The sequence below is a fragment of the Panicum virgatum genome, chromosome 7K (genome assembly GCF_016808335.1).
Source record: "Panicum virgatum strain AP13 chromosome 7K, P.virgatum_v5, whole genome shotgun sequence".
In the NCBI taxonomy this organism is placed as follows: Eukaryota; Viridiplantae; Streptophyta; class Magnoliopsida; order Poales; family Poaceae; genus Panicum; species Panicum virgatum.
Genome location: NC_053142.1, coordinates 26,374,931 through 26,399,792, shown reverse-complemented (window position 1 = coordinate 26,399,792; position 24,862 = coordinate 26,374,931). Strand labels below are relative to the sequence as shown.

Genomic DNA, 24,862 nt, shown 5'->3' with positions numbered 1-24,862 from the left:
CTCAACTACACCGAGTTGACACCAACACCCATGCAGTTGCAACTGGCTGACTCCTCAGTACGGCACCCAGAAGGAATCGCTGAGGATGTCCTAGTGAGAGTACGGGACTGCTTTGTCCCAGTCGACTTTGTGGTACTTGACATGGATAATTAGAAAGAGACTAGTCTCATTTTAGGACGGCCATTCCTTAATACAGTAGATGCACATATTGATGTTGGGGCCGGAGAAATCTGACTCATATCAATGGTAAAGAGGAGAAATTTGACTTCCGACCCAAGAAGGAGCAATGCTTAATGATCCGATTCAAATTTGGGCCAAATCCTTAGAAAATTAAAGAAGTCAAAGTCACACCCTCTCAGAAAGATAGTCTTATACCTTTTATGAAGACACTTATGAAAGAAGATCCAGCGAGCTCAAAAAGGTCTAAGAAGAAGGGTAAAACAAAGGTTACTACGCCTGAGGATCTTGTTCCTGTGCCGACTACGCCATCAAAGAAGACCAAGAAGGTACGGCGCAAGAAGAACAAGACGTCATCGACCGCTACTACTTCTCTAGGTACGGACGAAACGACATCAACCTGATCAGGTATGGAGAAAGGTCCTGCTTTTTGGACCCTAAACTAAGAGCTAGCTTGGGGGAGGTCCCCTCCCCGAAGTCAACTGTATCCCTTTACTTGCTTTCAATAAAATATGATAAAAACTTTCAAAAACAAAATAAAAATTTACTGCTTTATTTCCCTTTTTCATCATGCGCGGTAAGAATGTTTTAACTCTTTATGATAAGTTGAAAGAATGAGTTTTGCTTTGCTCTATCATGTCTGTTGTGCCTAGTTTGAAAAATGAGAGTTCTCTCGAGTTTAAATCCGTTGGTTATGCAAATATCTTGCCAACAAACCTGAAAGTTCTGTGGGTTGCGTATGCTTGATCCAAGTCTAAGCTGTTGTGAGTTCAGATATGGTAAATAAGGTTGTGCAAATTTGTTCTAGTGATGCTTGAAGTCTGGAGTTGTTTTCGAAAAAATTAAAAAGGCAAGTTCCCCAATGATATGTAATGTCCTACCAGAGCCATATGTCATATTCCATGAAAAACTTTACACATATGCTGCTTGTTGTTCTGTTGAGTTTTGTCAAATTGTGTGACCCTAGTGAGATGTTTTTCATGCTTTTTTGATCATAAGTACGTACACGTCCCATCCATTTGCTACATTCCTACAATGGGAATTGGCACCACCATCCATCCATTCCACATCAATAAATGCTCCATGTCTTGGTGATATCTCTCCTAGAACAGCCCTGAAATAAAATAAAGTCAGACTATGGTTGCCCCAAAAAGAGAAAAGATGGCATGCCAAGGAAGCATGACCCAAAAAAAAGGGTAACCATGTCACAAAAGAAAAAAAAAAGGAGAGACACAAGGATGACTCGAGAAAGAAAGCCATTACCTCAAGGAGTAAGCCACATCTATCCATCCATCCACTCCTACACTTGCACCTTTTGATTGAGATTGCTTGACTTGTCTCTCTATAGATCATTTCTTTGACTTTACAACATATAGAACACAAGTGTGCCCGTTCTTATCCTACCTTGAGCTCCACAAAGGCTTGTAGTAGTAGGAAAGATCAAAGGCAGATACTGCCCTGGTAAGGAAATACAAGTTGAGTGCCTCGAGAGAGTTATCCTGGGCCTTTGCCATGTTTACAAAAATCTTTCATAAAAGTATCTCTAGATGGATTGCGGATCTATGAGCAAGTAAGTACTACTATATGCACCGTTCTAACTCTCAACAGCCCAAGACAAGGAGACAGCTAAAAAGCCCCATGAAGGAGTAAGGTAATTGTGCAAAGGTATGGTAGCCAACTCATTTAAGCTTATTGATGAATCTTTTTGCTTTAGACTATGACATGACAGGTAAGGTACGAGTCAAAGCGATTATATGATCAACAACCTGATTTGTCCTACTTTGCTCGGGACGAGAAAGGACAGCTTGGGGGGATCTTGTTGACGCTCACTAACGATCATTTCCAGGCATCAACTTGATCAGAAAATCATGAAAGTTTGCATTTCTTACACGCATCGTTAGTCAATAAAGTCCCTAAAACCATACTTTACCTTTTAGACAATGCAAGTTGTATTTTGGAGCTAATATGAAGGTTGCAAGCACATTTTGGCCCGACATAAAATCACAGAAAATATCAGAGCAACGATTCAGGCTCAAATGGACCAAATGTAGCCCAAGAACCCCAATGTGGATCAGACACAGAGGCCTAGGACAGCCTGCCAGAAGAAATTGGGGGCGGTTGGTGGCCCGGGTAGGCCGACCGACCTACAGGTCAGCCGACCTAGCCCGTGGGCCCCACCGCCTCAACCAAGGCACGTGGCACCTCCCCATTGGTCCCCTATGTCAGTTGCAGTGGTTCTCACCCGTGGTTCCCTACTATAAATACAAAGGGGGGTAGAGAATTAGAACACACACACACACACACACCCCCCTCACACCTCTCCTCTCTTCCTCATCTTGCATAGTCTTTAGGCTTAGTGGAGTTTAGGAGAAGGTTAGGAGTCATCGAGTCGCCGGAGTTGCTCGAGAGTCTGGTATGGGTTCATCTCTAGCTCTCCCTTATAATATTCGGTCGTTTGTAATAGAATTAGACTATGGTTACCGATATCTGCTTGAAGTATGTTTTGAGTTATCGGGTATATGCTTCTTGTCATGGTTGCGTTATTATTTAATGCTTGCATTGCATGATCGCCATGTGCTGGAGATGGTTAGTATTTTATTCTTAGAACTCTATCAACTGCTCCAGTATTCGTATGATTGCTCTAGTGTGATGTCCGTCCATCCGGAGGGTGGGGGCTCCGCGCGGGATGCTAGAGTATCCCTTACTAGTGTAGACATGGTGTCTAGATTAGCTAAGAGTTGCTGGATGTTAATTATACCCACGGTTTGAAGAGGTAGTCGGCAGGTGGTGACAGCCCTGTCCGAGCCCGAGTAATCCTCCATGTTCGGTATGGGGGGTAGGAGGTACATAAAGTCGCCGGGGTGTACGGGCTCCTCCCGTTGCTTCGATAGCGATCTCCCTATTGTGTAGTTTAATCTCTGACGAGCTAACCAATGAGAAAGTGTAGATATAGCTAGCCTAGCATAGTTGACTCGAGCTCTAACTTCTGCCTTGCTCCCGGCCTAAAGCATCATTTATCTTTCTTTTATTTATTTATCCAAGAGTGTAGTTTGTGTGTGTGTCACACTACCTCCAGCCATGTTATTATCTTACCCCTGTTTATGCATGAGAATATCCAATCTAGATAAAGTTCATCAACTGGTCTATATATATATCTCTTCACTACCGCCTTCCCTGTGGAAATATAAATGACACCCCGGTATACTCCCGGGTAGAATACTATAGCGGTATTCCGTGCGCTTGCAGATTTATTCGTAGTTCATGAAATACTGCCACCTAAAATTGGCGTCTGCGGGCGTCATCGCTGTTTCCCGGTGGTGACGTTGCTAGGCGCCAACAGTTCCCGTTGGCAGGCCTAGAGAAGGAGCTGGGCGCCGCGCGCCATGAGGCAGATGAGCTACGCTGCCGCCTCAACGACGTGCATGATCAGCACGAGGCCCTCTCAATGGCGGCGCTCAGCGTCTTCCGCATCGTGAGGGTGGAGAAGCCGCTGCTCAAAGACCGCCTCCGGGCCCTGCCGGGCCTCATCCGGGCGGTGGTGTCCCTGGGAGCTCGCCACGGTGCCGTGACAGCGCTGGCCTCAGTCCAGCTCCGCTCCGGCCTGCACTTGGGGGAGTTTGAGCCGGGGTTCCCACAAACCGCGAGCCCGACCACCCGGCGGGCGCTCATGTTTGACTTCTCCAGGTTCGCCGCGGTCACCGCGACGGAGGTGGACGTCGACAACATCCTCCGGAATGGTGCAGACCCAGGCCTGGATGGCCTCTGAGCGCCGCGGCAATGGAGGAGCGCGGCGCCCGCCGCCGGCATTTGTTTTTTTCTTTTTTTATTTAATGTGTGGGATGTAATGCTGCCCCCAAATCGCTCATGCGATCTTGGATGAACACTTCTGCGGCCGCCTTCGTGCGGTTTATTTTTGCTTAAATTGTTGGTTTCTCACTGAATTCTGTCTTTTTCGACCTATTCGAGCCTGATGTTGGATGAACATCGTCGAATGGGAATCTTACATGCATGGAGTATTTAAACCTAGATGAAATAAAAAACTAATTGCATAGTGAGTCCACTGTCACAGTTCTTAAGATTCCAGTAATTAAATACAGTAACCATGTACCAGTGATGGATTAATTTGTATTAATAAATTTGGCTCGTATTTTACAAACGAGTTGTCTAATTAGTTTTGTGATTAGTATATATTTAATACTTCAAATGTGAAAAGATTTCAGCTAAACAAGGCGAGAGTAAAATGTGAAAAGATCTCAGCTAAAGTGCGTGGGAGGAGTAACAGGCCCCTCTTCGCCTATCGCCGATAGGTAGGACCCCCATGTCAATCTCACATAACAAAAAGGGATAATTGGAAAGGGAAAAAAAATTGGTTGTAAAAGTGACACATATAGGGATAGAACACGAGAACACCAGGTTCAGTACTGTAGGAGGACTCGTCCCACTGACCTGTGGCCCCCGGTATTGTAGAGGAACCGGTTCCCATTTTAAATGGAGTAGTATAACCAGAGGGACTCGATGCCACTGACCGGCGGGCCCCACTAAACTGGGGGCCACAGGTCAGTGGGATGAGTCCTCCTGCAGTACTGCAGAGGAGGCTCGTCCTTTAAATGGAGACCTGCCGCCCACGAAGTGGGTGGGGTGGGCTTCGCCAGCTGGTTCACGTGGTAGCACGTGATTGGTTCACATGCATAAGAGGTCGTAAATTGTCCATTTTTTCGTTTTAATCCAGAATTAGAACTTGTAACTGGTATTTCTCCCTCATACGAACTCCGATTTTGATGATTTGTTTTCCTGATTTTATCTAAAATCCCTACCTTCCATTTAGCTATGTTTGTTTCAAAAATTCCACACTATTGCATAGATCTTTTACATATCGCTTAGTTTGTTACACCTTAAAACAACAATTAATAAAAGATTTGGCATAAAAATTGCAAATATAACTTCATATTCTGTAATTGTAAGGTAAATGTTATATTGTGTCCCAATTAGAGGTGTATACGAGGCCAAAAGTTTCACTGAGCTATAGAAACTTGATAGTTTGTCTTGAGTTATAGGAAACTATACGGGAGATGTATCCATTTGTGAACAATGTATGGTCCGACTTTTCCCAAAACCATTGGAATTTTTTCACAAGCTTATATACCTAACATATGTTTCTGTGTAAGTTTGTACGATTCTCTGACAAACTTACGATTGTATTAATTCTTTTTAAAACTACCTTAGGCATAAGACGTTTGAATTATCCATCTCAAATAGTTGAATTTTGCCTCCATACCTAGGACATGGGCTATAACGGTACATATGGTTCTGAATATATTTTTGTCTCATTTTTTGAATGGTTTTGGATGCACACGTAGTCCAATTTGAACATATTTTTCATACAATTTGTAACGGTCGATATTATGATCAGCCCCACATCCCAAGGCCTCCTAGCCGTTGATCTGCCAATCGATGAACCACATCGCACGGCCGGTTCTCCCCCGCACATTCTTCGTGGAGCGACGCCGGTGCCTTCTCAGGGAAGCCTATCCAACTATTTATTTAAGGGTTCATCATTTTCCATCAGCGTCCTCGACAGTTCCATGGCATAGGGCTCCCCGTCGCGCCGGGATCGACCCTCCGGCACCTCTCCTGCACCCTCCCTGTTGATGCCGACGACCTCGGGTGGCCATCACGCTCCGATGCCCGCAAGCTCGACCCGCCGCTTAAGGATATAGCCCCAGAGGCGCTGGGGGCTCTCCAGCGCCTTCCCAGCCTCCTCCAGTGGTGGCAGCGCCTTCGTTGTACCCCGCACAATCGGGGTCGCCCCCTCCCTCTGAGCTTCATGGTCATCCTACCTCCCGGTGCGTTCGACTACGAAGACGCCGCTGCATTCGACTTCGACGACTCCTCCGACACCCAGATGGTCACGGACCGGGACAACGACATCCGCTGGCACTACAAGGTTCTAGTCCCCAGCGGCCCCGCTCTGCGCGTCTCCCTCTGGCAAGACAGCACCTTCCTGTGTCCAGTATGCCCCGGCCTGGCGCACCGGCAGAGGAGGCTGACCGAGGTAAGGGATCACTTCCTGGGGCAGGCGAACTCCAGCGCCCTTAGGGGCGCGAACAAGAAGAAGTACAGCCGCCACCGTGTCCTGGCTCGGAACGAGGGGTGGATGGTGGGAGCGACCCATGCCGCACCCAATCATGCCTCGCCGGCACCAACGATCTCGTCGTCGTCATCGGTACAACTACCGCTCCATGTGTGCTTAGTTCACCCAGGCGCTAGCTACTTTCAGTTTCAAGTAGTAGTAGTAGTAGTAGTAGTGTGTGTCGTCGCCGCCGTCGCAGTGGGATACCACTGCTAGCAACAAGCTTGTAAATTAATTTGTGCTTAATTAGAAACTACTGTGATGTGTGTATGTTCAAATTAACATACTTATCGCAATTTGGGGTTCGATTGTGTATGTTTTCTGGGGTCAGATTTGGGGATTATTCCCATCCGAAATTGAACTAGAATCCAGGATAGATGCAATGCAACTAGATATTCATTAAGCATATATATATTTACATTGCATCCGATCCTCATGATAAGATGAAGCAAAAGCAACATGCTAAATGAAGACCTAGTTCATACTAATTCACAAACAACCTAATTTAACATCGCAGTGATCCAGCAAGATCAACACAAGCAACTAGTATCCAAAACCCTTGAAGAGTAGATTGACTTCATGTTGAATCATATAGTCCTCGCTGCAGAACTGCCTCAATCCATCAGGGTCCCACTCATCGACAGGATGGCTACACGGGAAGCCTGCGCAGCGAAGGTCGCCGCGCGGCACCGGCGACGCCAACTGCGGCACTTGTACCCACCGGCGCCAGTGTGTTCCCATGACGCAGGCGAAGGCAAGCTCGCGGCAGTGTAGACAGCCCTCGTTGCTGAACATTGATCTGCCGGCGCCGCCAGCCGCCCCCGCCACCACTTCTTCCACGCCCTCGACTTGGCGCTTGTACTGCCTCACAGCTTGGTTGTCATCGGCTCCGGTATTGGCTCTGAAGAGGAGGATGGCGGCCACATAGGCTGCCACATTGTGCCCTCGTTCGGTAGCATGGGCGAGCTCGATGATGCATGGCCGGGCCTCCGGCGTTCCCTTGGAGAAGACGTTCATCATCCCGGTCATGTAGCAGGCCTCTAGGTTGCCGATGTCGGTCAGGTCAGCAAGGAGGGCAGCGTAGGCAGCGCGGTCTCTCCATAACATGGCAGCGGCGAATCGACGTACATTGATGCGCTGGCCGACGGTGCGGTCGCTGGTGACGCCACGCGGGAAGCAACACGTTGCCCCTAGACTGCGGAGGTCGTCCATGGGAGAGACCGACGTCGCCGTGAGGTGGCCCACGATCTGAGTGGCCACCTCCATCGGGAGGTCCTGCATCGACGGCCTGTGCCTTTGTGCCGCCACATGATTGCCGGCGTCGATGTAGGGCTCACGCGGCGTCGATGTAGGGCTTGTAGATTGTCTCATCGCTTCAAGTTCAAGCTTGTGGATTATCGGCATCGATGTAGGGCTTGTGGATTGTCTCGTCGCTTCAAGTTCAGGCTTATGGATTGCCGGCGTCGATGTAGGGCTTGTAGATTGTCTCGTCACTTCAAGTTCAGGTGGCGCTTCGTCTTGGGAAGGAACCGTCTTTGCTCCGTGGAAATTTGGGGAACGAGACCCTGTAACTTACTCCTAGGTCACCAACGTGTGGGTCCGGCTCCACTAGTCAGTGACTGATGAATCCTATGGGGCAGTATAGTCGTTTGGAACCACCGCCGTGGTGACCTCTGTGCGGCACCCTTTTTTCCATAGGCCGAAGCCTACAGGCTCTGCAGCGGTGCAGTCAAAGTGGAGGAGGATGAGTTACTCTACACTGCAGCCACACTCTTGCTGGAAGATCTTTCCACAAGATCTTGATTCCTTGAAAGACATTGAAATTTCTATCTTTTTTATGCTTTGGTTGCAAATATCAATGCTAGCGATAAATTACATATATACCCCTATAAAAAATAATCACTGCACGTTGGGAGAGGAGAACTATAGGTACTCTAGATTCTTCTATTCATTTATGGTCATTTTTTTGCGACAAATTTTAAACTATAAAATATGTCTACGAATCATTTTGTATGGAAGACCAACTGTCAGGCAACTTCTACCTCTTTCACCGGTTGCGCGTATTCTCGGTCATTTGTGGGCCCTGTCTTGTCAGCCCCATATGTCAGTGCCTTTGGGCAAAACAAACGGACCTGCATGTCACTTTGAAACCCAATCGACGCACTGGTTCAACGAGCCGGCGGTTCCGTGATTTATTGCAGGCGTCCCGCAGCGGAGACGATTGCGCTTCTTCTCGGCCTCCCTGTAACAAATGAAATCGAGGGCAAGAGGGCTGAAATGGAAGTAAACCATGGACACGTCGTCACGAAGAAGAAGCGAACCATGGATTATGCTGCTGCCAGAGGATCTAATCATCCTGACCCTCCTTCTCGACTTTAACCATCCGCACCGGATCGGGGCGCTACGTGGGGTCTGCGGCATGTTCCGGCGGATCTTGGACCCCCCCGAGGTGCTCCGCCGCCTGCTGCTCCAGGAGCTTCGTCCCCGCCTGGGCCGGACTGGGGCTGGGTGGTTTCACTTCAAGGACCACTTGCGCCTCGCCGGTAATCATGAGGCCGTATGCTACGCTGGGATGGAGATGTTGAAGACGCGGCGTGATCACGCCGTTGGGCTGGCGCTCGTCAACCAAGCCACTGTCGCTAGGGACTCCGTCACGGCGTACTTCTTGACGATGCTGCGGTACCGTTCGAACCCCTCGCACCACGAAGCGTTGGCGCTGCTCCATAGAATCAGTGGCGGCCCGTCGCTTTGGGACGGCCGGTGGGAGAACCACGGCCTGTCGCTACTGCGATACTTGGTCTGGTGGGACCTCCACACCATTGCCTACCGGCGATGGCTTCCGGACCGCGACGTCGACCCATCGGGGCTGCTCGTTGAGGATCCCCACATCTACAGATGGGTGCAATGCCGGCGCTGGGGGGATGCGAGGAGCTGCATCATCCGGTACTGCAGTGCGGAGTGCCTCATCCGTCATGAGTTCGACCTCTGGACGGGGAACTTCAACGGCCTGGTGAGTTATGCCTTCAGCAGGATGCGAGATGCGCCGCAGCATTGCCGGAGCCATGAGCGTAGAAACAAGCAAGTGATGATGCTTGGTGCAAGTGGTATATATGTTGTGTATCTGTGTTTGTTTAATTATATATGATGTTGTGGTGATGTGTCGTATATCTCTCTAGCTATCTCGAATGTTCAAATTTGTATTATATTACATACGTTGGAAAGTATATATATCTAGCTATAGCTATATGGCATGATCAAACACGCATGCATGGTCCACCGTGCATGCAGTGTCCTGGTCAACATGCATGCATGGTCCACCATGTATGCAGTGTCCTGGACCTCATCTCATGTGTGAGACCTCCATGTCAATCTTACAAAGCAGAATGCAAGCAAGGAAGGCGCCTCCCGGTCAGTGCAACAGGTTGTCGCTCCACATGCAGTGCGGCTGGCTGACTGGTGCCGATTTCGTGTGAGAGAACAACACTACTGATTTGATGTGAGTGATGCAACTTGATGTAGTGACAGATAGCGTACTCTCTCCGCCGACCACGCCTACTGACGTAGTGACATACACTCCAGTGAAGAGAAATGGGGATTCTTGAAAATAATCCCAATTTTTTTTAATGGGAAAGGAAGTTCAGGAGGCGCCGCGTGTCGGGAGATGGCATCAGTCTCGGAGAAAGTTCATGAAGCAAAATGAACTAAATAATTCAATAATTCATGAATCAAAATAACTAAAAATTAAAGCAATATACACACAAAGTACATTAAAACGAGTCATGAAGAAGAAGCAATAATAATACATACACACACACACACACACACACACTACTTTTACTAGCTACTACTATTTCACTACTAATAATATTCCCTTTTGTCAAAAATCCCACAGAACATCTCGGTTTCAGCATGAAGCTGGTAGTCCTCGCTGCAAAATCGCAATTCTCACTTACGCACGAATGATTGTCGGCTCGCTTCGGCAGCACAATCTTCTTCGGGCGTGGCTAGTCCCAGTTAATCAAACCCCAGATCATCCCCTGGGCATCATGGCGTCACGAAAGATGATCCAACCACATTGTGACTCCGCCCCCTTCCGGCGCAGCCACTAAATCTTCCTCGCCCATGGCCGCCTGTCTCATGTACTGCCTAGCAGTTGCATCGATGCCGGTGCCGCCATTGGCCATGTACAGGAGGATGGCGGCCACATAGGCCGTGGCTTTGTGGCCGCCCGCGGTGGCGCGCTCGAGATTCTTGTCGAGGACTGGCCCTGGTGCTGTGAACACAGGTCTAGGGAAGACGGCACACATCCCAGTGATGAAGCATTCTTGTGGATTGCCAATGTTGGTCAGGCGATGAAGGAGGGCCTGGTACGCAATACCGTCTGGACTCCAACTATTATTGGACCTGGGCACCCGCCCTAAGTTGATGCGCCGGCCGACTTTGGGGTTTCTACACAAGCAGCACATGAAGCGGCATGTCCCCCGAAGTGCATGGAGATCCTCTATTGGTGACCATGAGGTCACAGCGACATTGCCCGTGATCTGAACGAGCACATCGAAAGGAAGATCCCCCAGCCACGTCCGGTGGCACCGCTTTGCCTCCATGTGTGATTGCCGACTCGACAACAAGTCAGAACCAGAAGCGGCGCGAGACTAGGTGTGGATGGAGCTGCGCGGGAGCATGGACGGCGGGGAGGTGGAGCGGTGCAAAAAACCCTCGTTTGGAGCTCTTGAATAATGCGTCGCCAGGAGGTGCTGAAGTGGGGATGGTGTGCAGCCACGTGGACGTCGCCGAGCTGGAGCCGGTGATCGGGGAGGACGCGGTGAATTTTGGTGGGGGCTGAACTATTGCTCTCCCTTGCAACTAACATGCCGTTGCGGTGGAGAGTTGGGGTTTTTTTAGGTGGGGAGGGGAGGGGAGGGGAGGGGAAGTTGAGTTGGCACCGCGTCTCGGTAAATGTGGTTGGGAGGAGTAACTGGTCCCTCTTCTCCAGTCGCCGACAGGTGGGACCCGCATGTCAATCTCAAGTGTGGCCAGCCGCACCTCCTATCTCAGATCACGATCGTGGAAGAAACTCTCATTTGGAGCTCTTGAATGCGACAGCAGGAGGTTCAGGCGGCGCCGTGTCTCGGTGGGTGGCAACCTCGTGCGGCCTTTGGTACGGGAAAGGTCACACAGTGCGATTCTCCTCGCTCGTGGTCGATCCTTTGGATTAGAATAATCGTTCAAAAAATTGAAATATACAGTAACTGGCCCCTCTTCACAAGTCGCTGACAAGTGGGACCCACGTGTCAATCTCACAGAACTAAACGAACGCGACGAAAGCGCCTGGTCAGCGCGTCGCATCCTCGTCTCTTGTTTGTGGCACCAGGTTTCTGCGCCCCATATGTCAGTGGCTGTTGGGCGGAAATAACTCAAGACACCGATAGCGTGGACGCAGTGTCCCCAAAATTCATGAAGCAGAAACAATAATACAGCATATATATCTACACTTCTTTAATTAACTACTAATAATTATTTCACTCTAAAATTCATGAAGCAAAAGGAGCATAAAAACAAAAGCTACACTACTAATAATTCAGTCTAGATTAAGCTAACCTCTAGAATACTATAGCGCAGTGGATAGACGAAAGCAAAAGGAAAGTAATCGTCGTCCCAATCCAAATTTACAAATTAAATGCAGCCCAAGAACAGATTGAGCTCGAAACGAATCCGACAGTCCTCGCTGCAAAACACTTTGCATCCAAATTGCAGCCATGGTAGAACAACAACAGAATAGCACTTACCGCGCTTACACGGATCTACATCAGCGCGTATCGGTAACACCACCGCCTTTCTCCTCATCCAGAGCAAGAATCTCAGCCATGTGACCTTCTCGCGGATCTGGTAACACTCCTCGTTGCTCAGCATTTTGGCGCTGCCCCATGGTGCCTTCACAGGTTTATCGCCAACAACATGTCTCATGTACTGCCTAGCAGTATTGTCGACGCCGGTGCCACCACTGGCCATATATAGGAGGACGGCAGCCACATAGGCCGTCGCTTTGTGACCGCCGCGGGCGGCGCGCTCGAGATTCTTGTCGATGACTGACAATAGTCTGAGTAGTGGATAACGGAGGATGGCAATCATCCCAGCGACTAAGCAGGCCTCCAAGTTGCCCACTTGGGCAAGGTGGGGAAGGAGGGTCAGATAGCCATCGGGGACGATGTACCGATATAGCTTGTAAAACTGCTTGACGGAGATGAGCCAGCCGACTTTGGGGTCGCTGCACACGCAGTGCAAGAAGTGGAAGGTCGCCTGAAGCTAGCGGAGGTCCTCCATTGGCCGCACCGAGGTCGCTGCGATGTGGCCCACGATCATAATGGCCAACTCAGTAGGGAGATCCGCCAGCAACGACGGCCGGCGTCGCCTCGCCGCCATGAGAGCCGGCCGGTGAGGATGGAGCTTTGCCGTGTGCACGTAGGCGAGCCAGAGATGAGGCGTTCAGATTACTTTAGCTCGATAGGGGCAGGCAGAGGGGAGAGTTGTGGATTTCTTGAAAAAAAAAAGACCACCAATTTTGGACAGGGAGACCAAGTTCAGCTGGCGCCGCCGATAGCTTTGGTGGCAAGATGCGCGGGAAAATGACCCAACCCCTCTTCTCCGGTCGCTGACAGATGGGACCTGCATGTCAATCTCACAAAAGAAAATGGATGGTCCGCTATCCTCAAGTAGTCGGGGGGCCATTCTAAATAGAATGCAAGTATGGTCTTCACATTGGGCTTTTCTTTTTCATGGGCCGGATGGAGTGGATCCTGGTGGCTCACTCAAACCTCTGCCAGCACCACATCAATTTTGTATCGGGCCTGATTTGAAACGGGCCCAGGCCTTATATCTGCGGGCACTACCTGGCCACGGTGCACGCTAGACAGGCCAAACATGATAGCCATGGCCCATGGGTGACGGGCGACGTCCTGCTGGCCCGTACTCGTACACATGGACGTCGGCTCACTGCTATCCACTGGAGCCCGTATTGACATATTTGACCCACAACCCTAACACTTAGACCTTTTGGTTTCAGTTAGCACACGTGGCTGCTAGCTACGAATACGTTTCAGCAGAGGAGGGGAAAGAATAGAACGAAGCAGTAACGGGGCTTAGACGGCTCCGTTTTCTAGGTGCCGGGCTGCTGTCCTATTGACGAAGAAAAAACAGAGGACCCAGCCCCTGGTAACAACTGACCTCCACGTGTACGGGAATACGGAAGGAGACACGCACAGGAGACATACAAGCTGCAGCCGCTAACTGGGGCCTACAGTTGCATGTGTTACACCACGTCAGCCTGCTCTGCTCGCACCGGTCAAACCTCTCGCAACGGAATCGCGTTGATATAGTTGACCAACTACTGTTCCCTGATGAATCGCCCCAGTCTGGTTCTATGACGAATCGTCACACGTGGCAGCCGGTCTGGTTCAATGACGAATCGCGTCGATCGCAGGTAAGAGGGCTAGATGGCGAATTTTTTTGTGACGATATGAAATATTGTTTTGTGACGTGCGTTTTACTTTCGTCATAGTTCCGTAGGTGTTGAGGGCTGTGCCGATGAACTATGACGGAACCCAATGTGTTCTGTGACGCGTGTTTTGCTTTTGTCACGGTTGCGTAGTGTCCGAGGGCTAACGATGAAGACCTATGACGAACCTGTCACTTTTTGTCATAGATGTGGTCTGTTCAATGACGAAGCTAAAAACATGCGGAATAACATCATGGATGCTACTATTCCTACTAGTGCCTAGAAATGCATTTTCTTGCCTTTGCAAATAGCTATTTTTAGCTGCCGAAAGCCGAAGCAGGTGTACCAACCGCCTCTAAAACTACCGTTTCAACCGCCCCTACAAATGGTTTATGTAGTAGCGAGAGGACCCAAGAATGTTCATTCTAGTACTCACTCGCATCCCTGGTTGTTTTGCTTTTGTTTTCCGAGTGGGCTTATATTTGGATCAAGTTTGTTTTTTACACGTTTCCTGTGATGTTATATATAGAAGCAACTCAGAGGCAATAATTAATGTGTGTGTTGGTAGTTATGTTTCACATGGGTGATTCACCAGCCAAACGTGTATCTTTTAAAGCAAGGAGCAATAAAATATCATCCGCTGAGATATAGTTCTTTTTCTCATGATTAAAGCATCTAAGGTTTTTGATTTTTTTTTCAAATGAGAAATAATTGATTAATTATTAATAATCTGAAAGCATCGATTTCCCTAAAAAGATACAATTCTCCATGTAAGTTTTTCATTGTGAGGGTATTGGTATTTCCTCCACGGTCATGATTAAAACATTGCAAGAAACATCTCTAGAGTCTACTTAAAAATCAAGGCACCATATTTTTAGTATATTGTAAAAATTGCTTCCATGATTGATTCAAGTAACACGTTTGATCCCTATACATGCAAAATACTTGTATAGTCCCCAAGATCCTCTCATGATCCCATTTTTGTACCAAGGAGTTTATCTATTTAATAAGTATTTATTCTATGCATTACTCCTTGAGATCCTACCACTATCTTGCTGAGTGCCTAAACGAAAACACACAGCAAAAACAAAACACTTGGCAAAATGCATCTCTGACGAGTATTTTTGGGCACTCCATAAAGATGTATTTTTCCGAGCATTTTTTCTGGCACACGGCAAAATGTATCTTTGTCGAGGGCCACGACAAATCAGTTTTTCCAAGTACTTTTTGAGGCCTTAAACGAATTCAAATGAAAAAGTTTTCAACTACAAAGTTGTATAACTTTTCAAGATCTACATCTTTTATTTTGTCCATTTCTTCATTTGACAAAGTGAAAGTAACATTTTTCAGAAAATCTACATCTCTCTCATATGTCTCATATAGTTTCATGAAACTAGAAGAGAGAGAGATAAGATTTGTGAACAATATTACTAACACTATGTGGGATGAACAAATGACCAAAATAAACTTTATAGATCTTGAGAAGCTATGAAACTTTGTAGTTGGCAGCGTTTTGATTTGAAATCATCTTGTCATGCAAAAACTATGTTTGAATTTCAAAATTTTAAAATTTGAATTTTTCAAATGATCTCGTATGGAAAAACAACCAAAATAAAAATTGTAGATCTCAAAAAGTTATGAAACTTTGCAGTTGACAACCTTTTGATTTGAAATCTTCTTGTCATGCGAAAATTATGTTTGAATTTTTTAAATTTGAAATTCAAATTTTAGAAACGATCTCGGATGGAGAAACTTCCTAAACTTAACTTGTAGATCTTGAAAATTTATGAAAGTTTATAGTTGAAAACTTTTTTATTTAAATTTATTTAGAGTCTCAAGGGAGAATTTAGTATAATAAACTAGGAACCAAGATTAAAATTAGATACAAGTGACAGTGTGGTACAGTGCTAGAAGGGGTACGCTCGAGGGAGAATTTGCGGTTTGTATCCTGCTGGCAGCAGTTTTTTTGTTTGATTGGAATGCTGTATGTGTTCCGACTGGCCGTCTTGATGTGAACGTTGGGGTCCGTCGTTTTCGGTTCAGGTGATTCGTGCATTGATCGGTGCCGCCAGCATGGTCGTCATCTGTCAACAATCAGAGAGCCGCCACGCCTTGTTCGTCCTAAGAAAAGTAGCAGAGGCAGTTACCAAGGCTGTAATGTTTTTGAGAAGTAGTGCTAGCTGTAATGTTTTTTTACTTCTTTGACCAATATGCTCCTCTGCCCTTTTCGGCTGACCAAGCAACTAGATGCGTCATGAGTGACCTACTACTGCCCTGCTATATATATGGACGATTAGACGCCCATACAGTCTCGCACAGACTCGGAGCAAGATATAGGACTAGCTGTTAATTACAAGCCAAGAGCTAGCCAGCAGAGCAGCAGAGAAATTAAAATATCGAGCCCGGCAAGGAAGAAAACAATGGCGGGCAAGGAGGATCTTAAGCTCCTCGGCCTGCCGCTGAGCCCGTTAGCGTGCGCATGGCGCTGAACATGAAAGGAGTGAGTTACGAGTACGTCGACGAGGACCCATCCAACAAGAGTGAGCTCCTTCTCAAGTCCAACCCGGTGCACAAGAAGGTGCCCGTGCTCATCCACAACGGCAAGCCCATCTGCGAGTCGCTCGTTATCCTGCAGTACGTCGACGAGCTGTTCGCTGGCCGGTCGATCCTCCCAACCGACCCCTACGAACGCGCCACCGCCCGCTTCTGGGCGGCCTACGCCGGTGACAAGCTGTTCGCGGCGTGGTACGGCGTGGTGACGGCCCAGGCGGAGGAGGACAGGGCGGAGAAGGTGAAGGAGACGCTTGCCGCGATCGAGCACATGGAGGTGGCCTTTGCCGAGTGTTCCGGCGGCAGCGCCTTCTTCGGCGGCGACTCCATTGGCTACGTCGACGTCGTGCTCGGCGCCTTCTTGTTCTGGTTCGAGGCGGTGCACCGAGTCGAGATCATTAACGCGAGCAGGACTCCTCTCTTGGCTGCGTGGGCGGAGCGGTTTGGAGGGAGCTAGAGGCAGAGGAGGCGGTGCCGGTCTATGAATCACCGATACTTCAAAATGGATGCCGTACCCGTATCCGATACGGCCCGATACGGCGATACGCCCTGATACGCCCCGATACGGCCCGATACGCGTATCGGGAAGTATCGAAAAAGTATGATTTAAAAATAAAAGATTTAATTCCCGATACTCCGTCCGATACTTCCCGATACTCCGTCCGATACTTTTGGGCCAATAACAACTCATTTGAAAGAGCATCGGGAGCCCATCAACGTAGGCCCATCCAGGTTGAACTAATCATTTAGCTATATTTGGTTGAACTTGAACATTTACTACGTATGTTGGCTGTTTGGAAATGTAATATTTATTATCTATTTCGTTCTTACAAATTATTTGGCAATTTACATTTTTAAAAATATATATACTTGCCGTATCGGCGTATCCTTATTTTTTGAAAATCGCCGTATCGCCGTATCGCCGTACCCGTACCCGTATCGGCGTATCGCATATCGGTGATACTTAGGTGCCGGTAGCCAAGGTGGATTTGGCGGTACAGTATATCAATAAGTATCGTTCCCCGCCACCGCCGCTGCGAATTAGTGGGTTCGGATCCCAATTCCAACCGAATAACGTTCAAACCTTACATTGATATGTTTGGGTTGTCTTTGTCATCTGATTTTGTGGTTCCAATCTGTCTTTGTCAACCGAATTAGTCACCTTATTTTGATGAAAGAGAAAAGTTGTAGCATCTTAGAGCCTCTCCAAGAGCTCTTGTATCTATGAATAGCTAAAATCCTGATATCTACTACTACCTAAAAAGAACGAAGTGACAAATGTGTCTGCCATCAGATGTGTCTACCGCATATTACCTGTGTCTGCCGCCTCCGAGTAAAAAAACAGCGCGCATCTGTCCCACTCGCGCACCTCTCGCGAGCAGTTTCAGGTCGCCGTCCGTGCCTGCTCCGTCCTCTCCTCTGCCCTCACAATCGCCGCCAAATGGCTCGTGATGAATTTTCTCCTTGAGTACAAAATCAGTCGATGAGAGGTGATTAGCCGCTTAGCTAGCTAAAAGTGGGATTTAGATGTTCTTGGTCCCGTGGATAATCAAATTAGTTTGGATATTGATTGATCTCATCACTTAGCAAAATAATTGATTGGTCTATTGAAATATCGAAACACCAAGAGAATGTCATGTTACCTAGCTCGAGTGAATATATAGGGTATTGTCCCAGAAATCATTTTCACATGTGTTCCCAAATTAGATTCCTTTAATAACAGTAACGTGGGATCATCTTTGGGGAAACAAATTGTTCCTGCAGTACTCACCAATCCCATAAAAGGAGCTACAAAATTAGGAGCAAATTCAGTGACCAAAGCACAAAGAATATACAATGTAGCTGCGGTGAGCAATTCTATTGTCCTTACTGTATCAAGGTGGTACAAGTTATCCACCCCTTATCAAATAAGTATAGCAAGAAAATTAAGTTGGTGTAGCTTTTCAGTTTACTAAGAAAATCTGCAACACTGAAAATATCAGGAAGCTTGGTCCAAAATTTTGGATGTTGTTATATTGTCCGTAGGTTTAGCATGGTACTGATTTGATTGTTTTCATATACCTGTCTAGACAGACTGCATCACTGAAAACAAACATTTGCATAAAAAAGAGTTGTAGGTTTCAGACAATACCATTGGAGTCAGGTCTTTGAAAACAAACATTCGAGGCGGTGCGCCGGGTTGACGCCCTGGAGATCATCAACGCGAGCAAGACTCCGCTCTTGGCTGAGTGGGCGGAGCGGTTTGGAGGGAGCCTAGAGGCAGAGGAGGCGGTGCCGGTAACCAAGGTGGATTTGGCGGTACAGTATATCAATAAGTTTCGTGCCCTCGCCGGCGCCGCTGCGAATTAGTGGGTTCGGAATCAGTCGTGATCCAAATTCCAACCGAATTAGTCGCGTTCAAAGCTTACATTGATATGTTTGGGTTGTCTTTGTCATCTAATTTTGTGGTTCCAGTCATCTGCTATGCAATAAACAAGTATGACTATTTTGAGGGTGTGTTTCCTTCCACTGCGCTCTATCCTCCTAACGCCTCCTCCCCTGCACACAGTCATCTTCAATCTCCTCGCTCTTCCTCGTCTTCGTGGCCCAACCCACCTGCCTTGCCGGTGCTCCTCACTTGCCTCGTCCTCGCCCCACCGCCACCCGCTGCTCTTGCCGTGGCACCCTAGGGTTGCGCCGGTGCTCCGTGGCCATTTGCGCAACCGTAGCGTGTCCGTGGCAGCCTCCTTCCTCTCCTCACCCGCCCCGATCTTGCCAGCCATGTGTAACATCTCCGATTTTCCGGAATATTAAATAGACGATAAATGGGAACTTCAAAATTTGTGATGGTGCTATAATAAATTCATTTAAGTAGGATTTCTATCTCTTTAAAATTCCTAGTAACTAAAATTTTGATATAAGTGAAGAGAATTATTTTGCTAGTATGAAAATATTTGGAGTTATTTGGATTCAATTGGCTCTACCTTGTTTATTTGAATTCAATTTGGATTTAATTTTCTTGTTTGAAATTTTCTGGAATTTAAATTGAGGTGTGCTCCTCAATTTAAATTCAAATGCAAACCCTTGAGTGGGATTTAATTCGAATCAAACCATTCAAATTAAATCAAAACACTAGCCCCGACCTCAGTCCAGCCCGCTACCCGAACCCGCAAAACCTACCCTACCCTAACCCAAGGCCTACCCTAAACCAGGCCAACCCGCAGCTCTACGCCAGCCAGCCCAGCAACCAATCGGCCAACTCGTCCTGCACCCGCACCCCCTCTGCAGCCCACCTACGCACCCTCGGCACAACTCGCTGCATGAACGCAGCCAGCCCAGCCCGCCAGCCGCTGCCGCGCCTCAGGACTTGCTGAAGTTACAACAGAAGCTGGCGACAGCTCAAGAAATCTATAGGATGGTGGCGCAGGTCAAGGATGGACAAGCTAACCATCAACCAAACAATATCTGACATTTGTAAGTTTGTCACTGATGTGTGTTGTCATGTTGGGGGTATCAGCTTCTACGACGAGATCAAGATAGCAACAAACAACAAGTTCGTGAGGCTACGCAACTGGAGAACCCGACTTAACATGCAGGACTACAAGTTGCCGGAACTCGATTAGGTGCCTTTAGCTTCGGTAATCATTTGAACATGTATACGCTAATGTTGAATCGATGTAATATATATTTGTGAATGGATGTAATATATTTGTTGAACATATACTATGCAAAATCGGATCGGCACATAAATGGATGTAATATGTGTGTTTACCCTTTGGTAAGTGTGTATTATGATTTGGTTTTCAAATTCGATTTTAAATTCAAAATCAAATATGCATTCTTTTATTCTAGAAAATCTTAAATGAGGCGGTCAAGTTAAAACTGACCGCCTCAGGTACAAACATTAACTGAGGTGGTCAGATAAGAGGAACCGCCTCGGTTAATATATATTAATGAAGGCGGTTATTATAAAGTGACCGCCTCAGTTTAGAAATTAACTGAGGTGGTTGTCCGACCGCCTCGGTAAATGCCTCCATTAACCGTGATGGTATCTCCGAGGCAGTTGGCTCGCCCGCCTTAGAAAAGCGATTTTGACAACCTCCAAAAAGGATTTTTGTAGTAGTGTTCGCCAGCCTCCGGCGCACGGCCAGCCCCCTCTCAGCACCCGCCCGCCCCCCTGCTCTTCCGCCTCCGGCGTGCGGCCCCCTCCCTCTAGGCATCAGTCGGGGCGCGCAAGGGTGGTGGCGAGGCGTGGTGGTGACCACACGCTAGCCCTCCCCTCCTTCCCCGCTGGGAAGCCGCACCAGGGGACGGCGACGTCGACAGCTACTACCTCTTCCTCCGGTGCTCGATGTCGATGTCACACCCGGTTTTAAGGACAAAACCGAATGCATAACTATATGTATGACAGGATCAAGTTCCATATATATAGAGACGTTATAAGTGAATTATCAGCAACAGTATCACAAAAAAATACAACAAATAAAAGACTATCAGAGTTATACAGCTTATCCTGAAAACGAAGATTCCAAATTTTATAGGCAATCGACTGGGGGTTGCGTACGCCTAGAACTCAGCAGCATATTCAACAGACTTCATACACCTTTCCTTCTGAGCAGCAGTAAGCAAGGGTGAGTACACTTATGGTTGGTACTCAGCAAGGCCACAAGAAATAACCAGAAAATGATTTAAATCAATATTTAAGTTTATTAATCATGTGAGGGTCCAAGCCACTCGTGACCGTGAGCACGGCTGATATATCAGTTTTACACTCTGCAGAGGTTGTACACTTTCACCACAATTCGCGTAAAAGTTCCGAAGAACTTTAAACCCAACCACGCATGTGCTAGCTAGGCACAATATCACACTTCCAGAGGTGTGATTGCATAGGGATGCTACGAGGCCTTTCCAAAGAATCCCTATATGTATGTGTTGGTCCCTACCTTTGCGATACCTCAGAAGACACAGCTTCCTTCACCCGCTCTACCACACAAACTCATAACCACCAAGCAAAACCACCCCAATACAACATATAGTTCATCTAATTACTTAGCCAAGACCAAAGCCATGTAGTATTGTGGTTGTACAGTTTTCTTGGGTGGTTCTCCATGTTCCAATTAATTCATAATACTCTTGTATATAAACATAGATAGAAAGATAGTTAGGGTCACTTGCCTTGCCCCAACAAAAAGTTACTCTTACTGCTATTCAGCTCTTGCTCACTTGGAAAACTTGATCTTCGAACGACGATCCTTCTACTCGAAGCAATCAACGAGCAACCATACAAAGCAAACAAAGTAGATCTAAGAACAATACACCAAAATAAAAGAAAACCTTTAACAGAGCGTACAAAAGCATAGGGCTCGCTGCTACGGTTACGAGAGTGCAAGAAACGCGGAAAACGGAGCTAAAACGTCAATTCTATGTGAGAAACAAGGCTGTAGGGACCTAAATGTGATTAACCGTATACTTCGAGGGTTAGCAGAAAACTCTTGCAAGACACATAAAATAGTGCCTGCAAAAAGGGTATAGGTTAGGGTTATATCTGTAAAAGCTCGGGTTAAGGCTGGGTTGAAAAACCTAATAGATCTAGGGGGTTTTCTGCAGATAAAAGGACCTAAACGGAATTATTTTTGAACAGAGTAGGACTGTGGGTTTATTTTGAATAAACCATGGGGCTTCTTTGCAAAACATCCTAGGGTTGACCATTAAGGGCTGAGTTTGACTCTGTTTAGATCCGTTTTGGACCGCCGGATCAAGATTCGGCGGCTCGGATCATCTTGGGCGAAGCAGGCGGCGGGGTTGGAGCCGGCGGTGAGGGTGTGCGGCGGCGGAGCTCACTGGCGTTGGCCGATACGGCCATCCGGGCTGAGTTTTGGCTCGAGTTTGGGTCGGGGAGCGAGTGCGCGATGTGGCGAACTCGTTGGCTGGGCCAGCTCGAGGCACAGAGGCGGCGGAAGGCGAGCGCGGCGGCGGAGCAGTGACGCGGAGCTCTGGCGAGCTAAAGGATGCGCGAGGAAACGAGATCGAGAGAGAAACTGGGTTAGCGTTGAGTCCCACCTCTACGGGAAGCTCCGGCAGCGGCCTGGGCGTCGAGAAGGGCGGCAGAACGGCTAAACGCGAGCGGCGGCCGAGCTCCAACAATGGCACGGCGGCTAGGGTTTCGAGTGGAACGAGGGCGTCGACCGCGGGTTCGTGGGGTTCAAGGGGGTCTAGGGGGCGCTATTTATAGGGCGGACCGGGGCCTCGACATGCGGGCCAAGCAAGGAAGGCCGCGGCGCGGGATCGCGTCGGACTCGGTGAGTCCGGCTCGAGCACGAGCTCGGGGACGACCCCGACAGGGGGCCCCACCCGTCAGCGAGAGAGGAAGGGAGAGGAGAGGGAGATGGCGGATTGGGCCAGACTGGGCCTAGAACTGGGCCGGCTGGATTGGGCTTCGCGGAGAACAAAAAGAGAAGAGGGAGGGGAGAGGAAAGTTGGCCCAAGGGAGAAAGAGGGAGGGAGTTTGGGCCCTAAAGAGAAAGGGTTTTGCATTTTTTTTAAAATGGTTCCAAACCAAAATTAATTTAAATTCAAATTCAGAGAATTCAAATTCAAATTTAAAAACAAACAATAAAACAATGCATTGCAGCATGAATGCAACACAAATAAAACAATCTCATTTAATTTAGAAAAACAGCCAATCTATTTTCTTTTATACTAATTTCCCTACGAAGAAAAATAAATGTTGGAAAAATTTTAAAATTATGAGAAAATTGTTGTTTTATTTTTAATTTAACCACATCCTGAAATCCAAAAATTTCAGGGTGTCACAGTCGATGGTGGAGGCACAGATGGCTCCAACGGCGGGGGAGCAAACGGCGGCGGCGGGGGGGGGGGGGGGGGGGGAGCGAACATCGGCCGCCACCGGCAGGGCAGCAGCGGCAGGGGTGCGGGCGGCGGCGGCGTGCCACCAGGCCCACATGGATTTCTTTTTTTATTTGCTATTCATTTTTTGCCGGGTGTCGAAAAATGCACACGGCAACCTCTTTGCCGTGTGCCCGACATAAGGCACACGACAAATGACCTCTTTGCCAAAAGTTGTATACCGTGTGAGCTTTGCCGTGTGTTTTTCGGCCTTCGCCGTGTGCTTCTGGCACACAGCAAACTAGGCGACTCCCGTAGTGCTTGTATTAAATCTTTAAATCCAAGAGAGCTCGAATTATCAGGCAGAAAGTTCACATGGGCCAATTCTACAGAATGTCCAACTTTCGAACGGCTTGATAGAATTCTGGTGAGCACTGATTGGGAACAAAAGTTCCCGCTGTCAATGGTAGAAGCTTTGACTAAAGAGGTTTAAGATCACTCCCCACTTTTATTAGACACAAATGAGGCAACCCATAGAGGGAACACACCCTAAGTTTGAATTAGGGTAGCTCACTAAGGATGGCTTTTTTTATTTGATCACAAAATATGTGGTGTGCTGAAACTAGGGGAAATATGCCATCCACTCGGTGGCAGAATAAAATTAGAGGAGTTAGACGTTTGTTAAGAGGCTGGGCTAGAAACCAAGCGGGTGAAAAGAAAAAGAAAAAACAATGGCTACTACAACAGTTAGACTGTTTGGATAGAAAAGCAGAGTCTACTTTGTTGTCAGAGCAAGAGATTGAAAGTAAACAAGTGTTATCGGTGGAGCTCAGAAAGTTGCTTAGAGAATAGGAGCTGTATTGGTTCCAAAGATCAAAGGCAACTCGGTTGTTCCAAGGAGAGAACACAAAATACTTCCAACTCTTGGCAAATGGACCACACCGAAAAACAAAAAAATTAAATTACTAGCTCGAACAAGATGAGGGCACCATTATTGGTGATAATAATCTCAAAGACTATATCACCAATTATTATAAGAACCTCTTCAGGGAACCTATGCACAATGATTTTTCTCTACAGGAGGAAAGGAGGGAAGACAATTAGAGAATGAAATCCTCTGTGCCCTGTTTAGTGAATAGGAAGTCAAGAAGGAAGTCTTTGAGATGGAACATAACAAAGCCCCAGGTCCTGTTGGGATCTTCGGGCCGATCACCAGACAGAGAAAATACTCTTTAAACGAAGGTTAAAGCACTAGAACACGAATTGCACAATAGAAATTGCACTATAGCCCGTACGAAATGTTCCAACCCATACAACGTTGGGTGGGAGGGGGTATTTATACCCCCAACCTTATTACATCTTTCCAGAAATGCCCCTCCGGTCCCCCCGAAGGTCGAGAGATTACAACAGGGGTATTTGGTAATTTTCCTAGGTTGGACAGTCCGACTTGGATACTCCCACCCGGATCACGTGTTTTTTGCCCCTCGGGAACCTTCGGTAGCGGTCCTTGACAAGATTCGTGTGGCGCCGCCTTCATCGTTCGCCACTCTTGAGTCGCCCACCGCACCCGAAGGTTCTTGTCATAACCTTCGAGAGAGTGGCTTCGAACGGTCCTCGGAACCTCCGGGTTCCGTGATGTTCGACGACCCTTAGCGATGACCTTCGTCAAGCTTCGAGGGACTTCACCT

General features: G+C 47.7%; 1 protein-coding gene and 1 pseudogene across 1 annotated transcript; one reads left to right on the top strand and one right to left on the bottom strand.

Moving 5' to 3' along the window:
* Positions 1-6,850: 6,850 nt before the first annotated feature.
* LOC120640058 lies at positions 6,851-7,711 on the bottom strand. The gene has a single exon (XM_039915951.1). It carries the CDS (start codon positions 7,709-7,711, stop codon positions 6,851-6,853), a length of 861 nt encoding a protein of 286 aa, XP_039771885.1.
* An 8,493-nt stretch (positions 7,712-16,204) lies between these two features.
* LOC120640660 lies at positions 16,205-18,764 on the top strand (annotated as a pseudogene).
* The last annotated feature ends 6,098 nt before the right edge of the window (positions 18,765-24,862 follow it).

Excerpts from the sequence above, each read along its gene's own strand:
- LOC120640058 (XM_039915951.1), bottom strand. The coding sequence starts at position 7,711 with ATGCCGATAATCCACAAGCTTGAACTTGAAGCGATGAGACAATCTACA.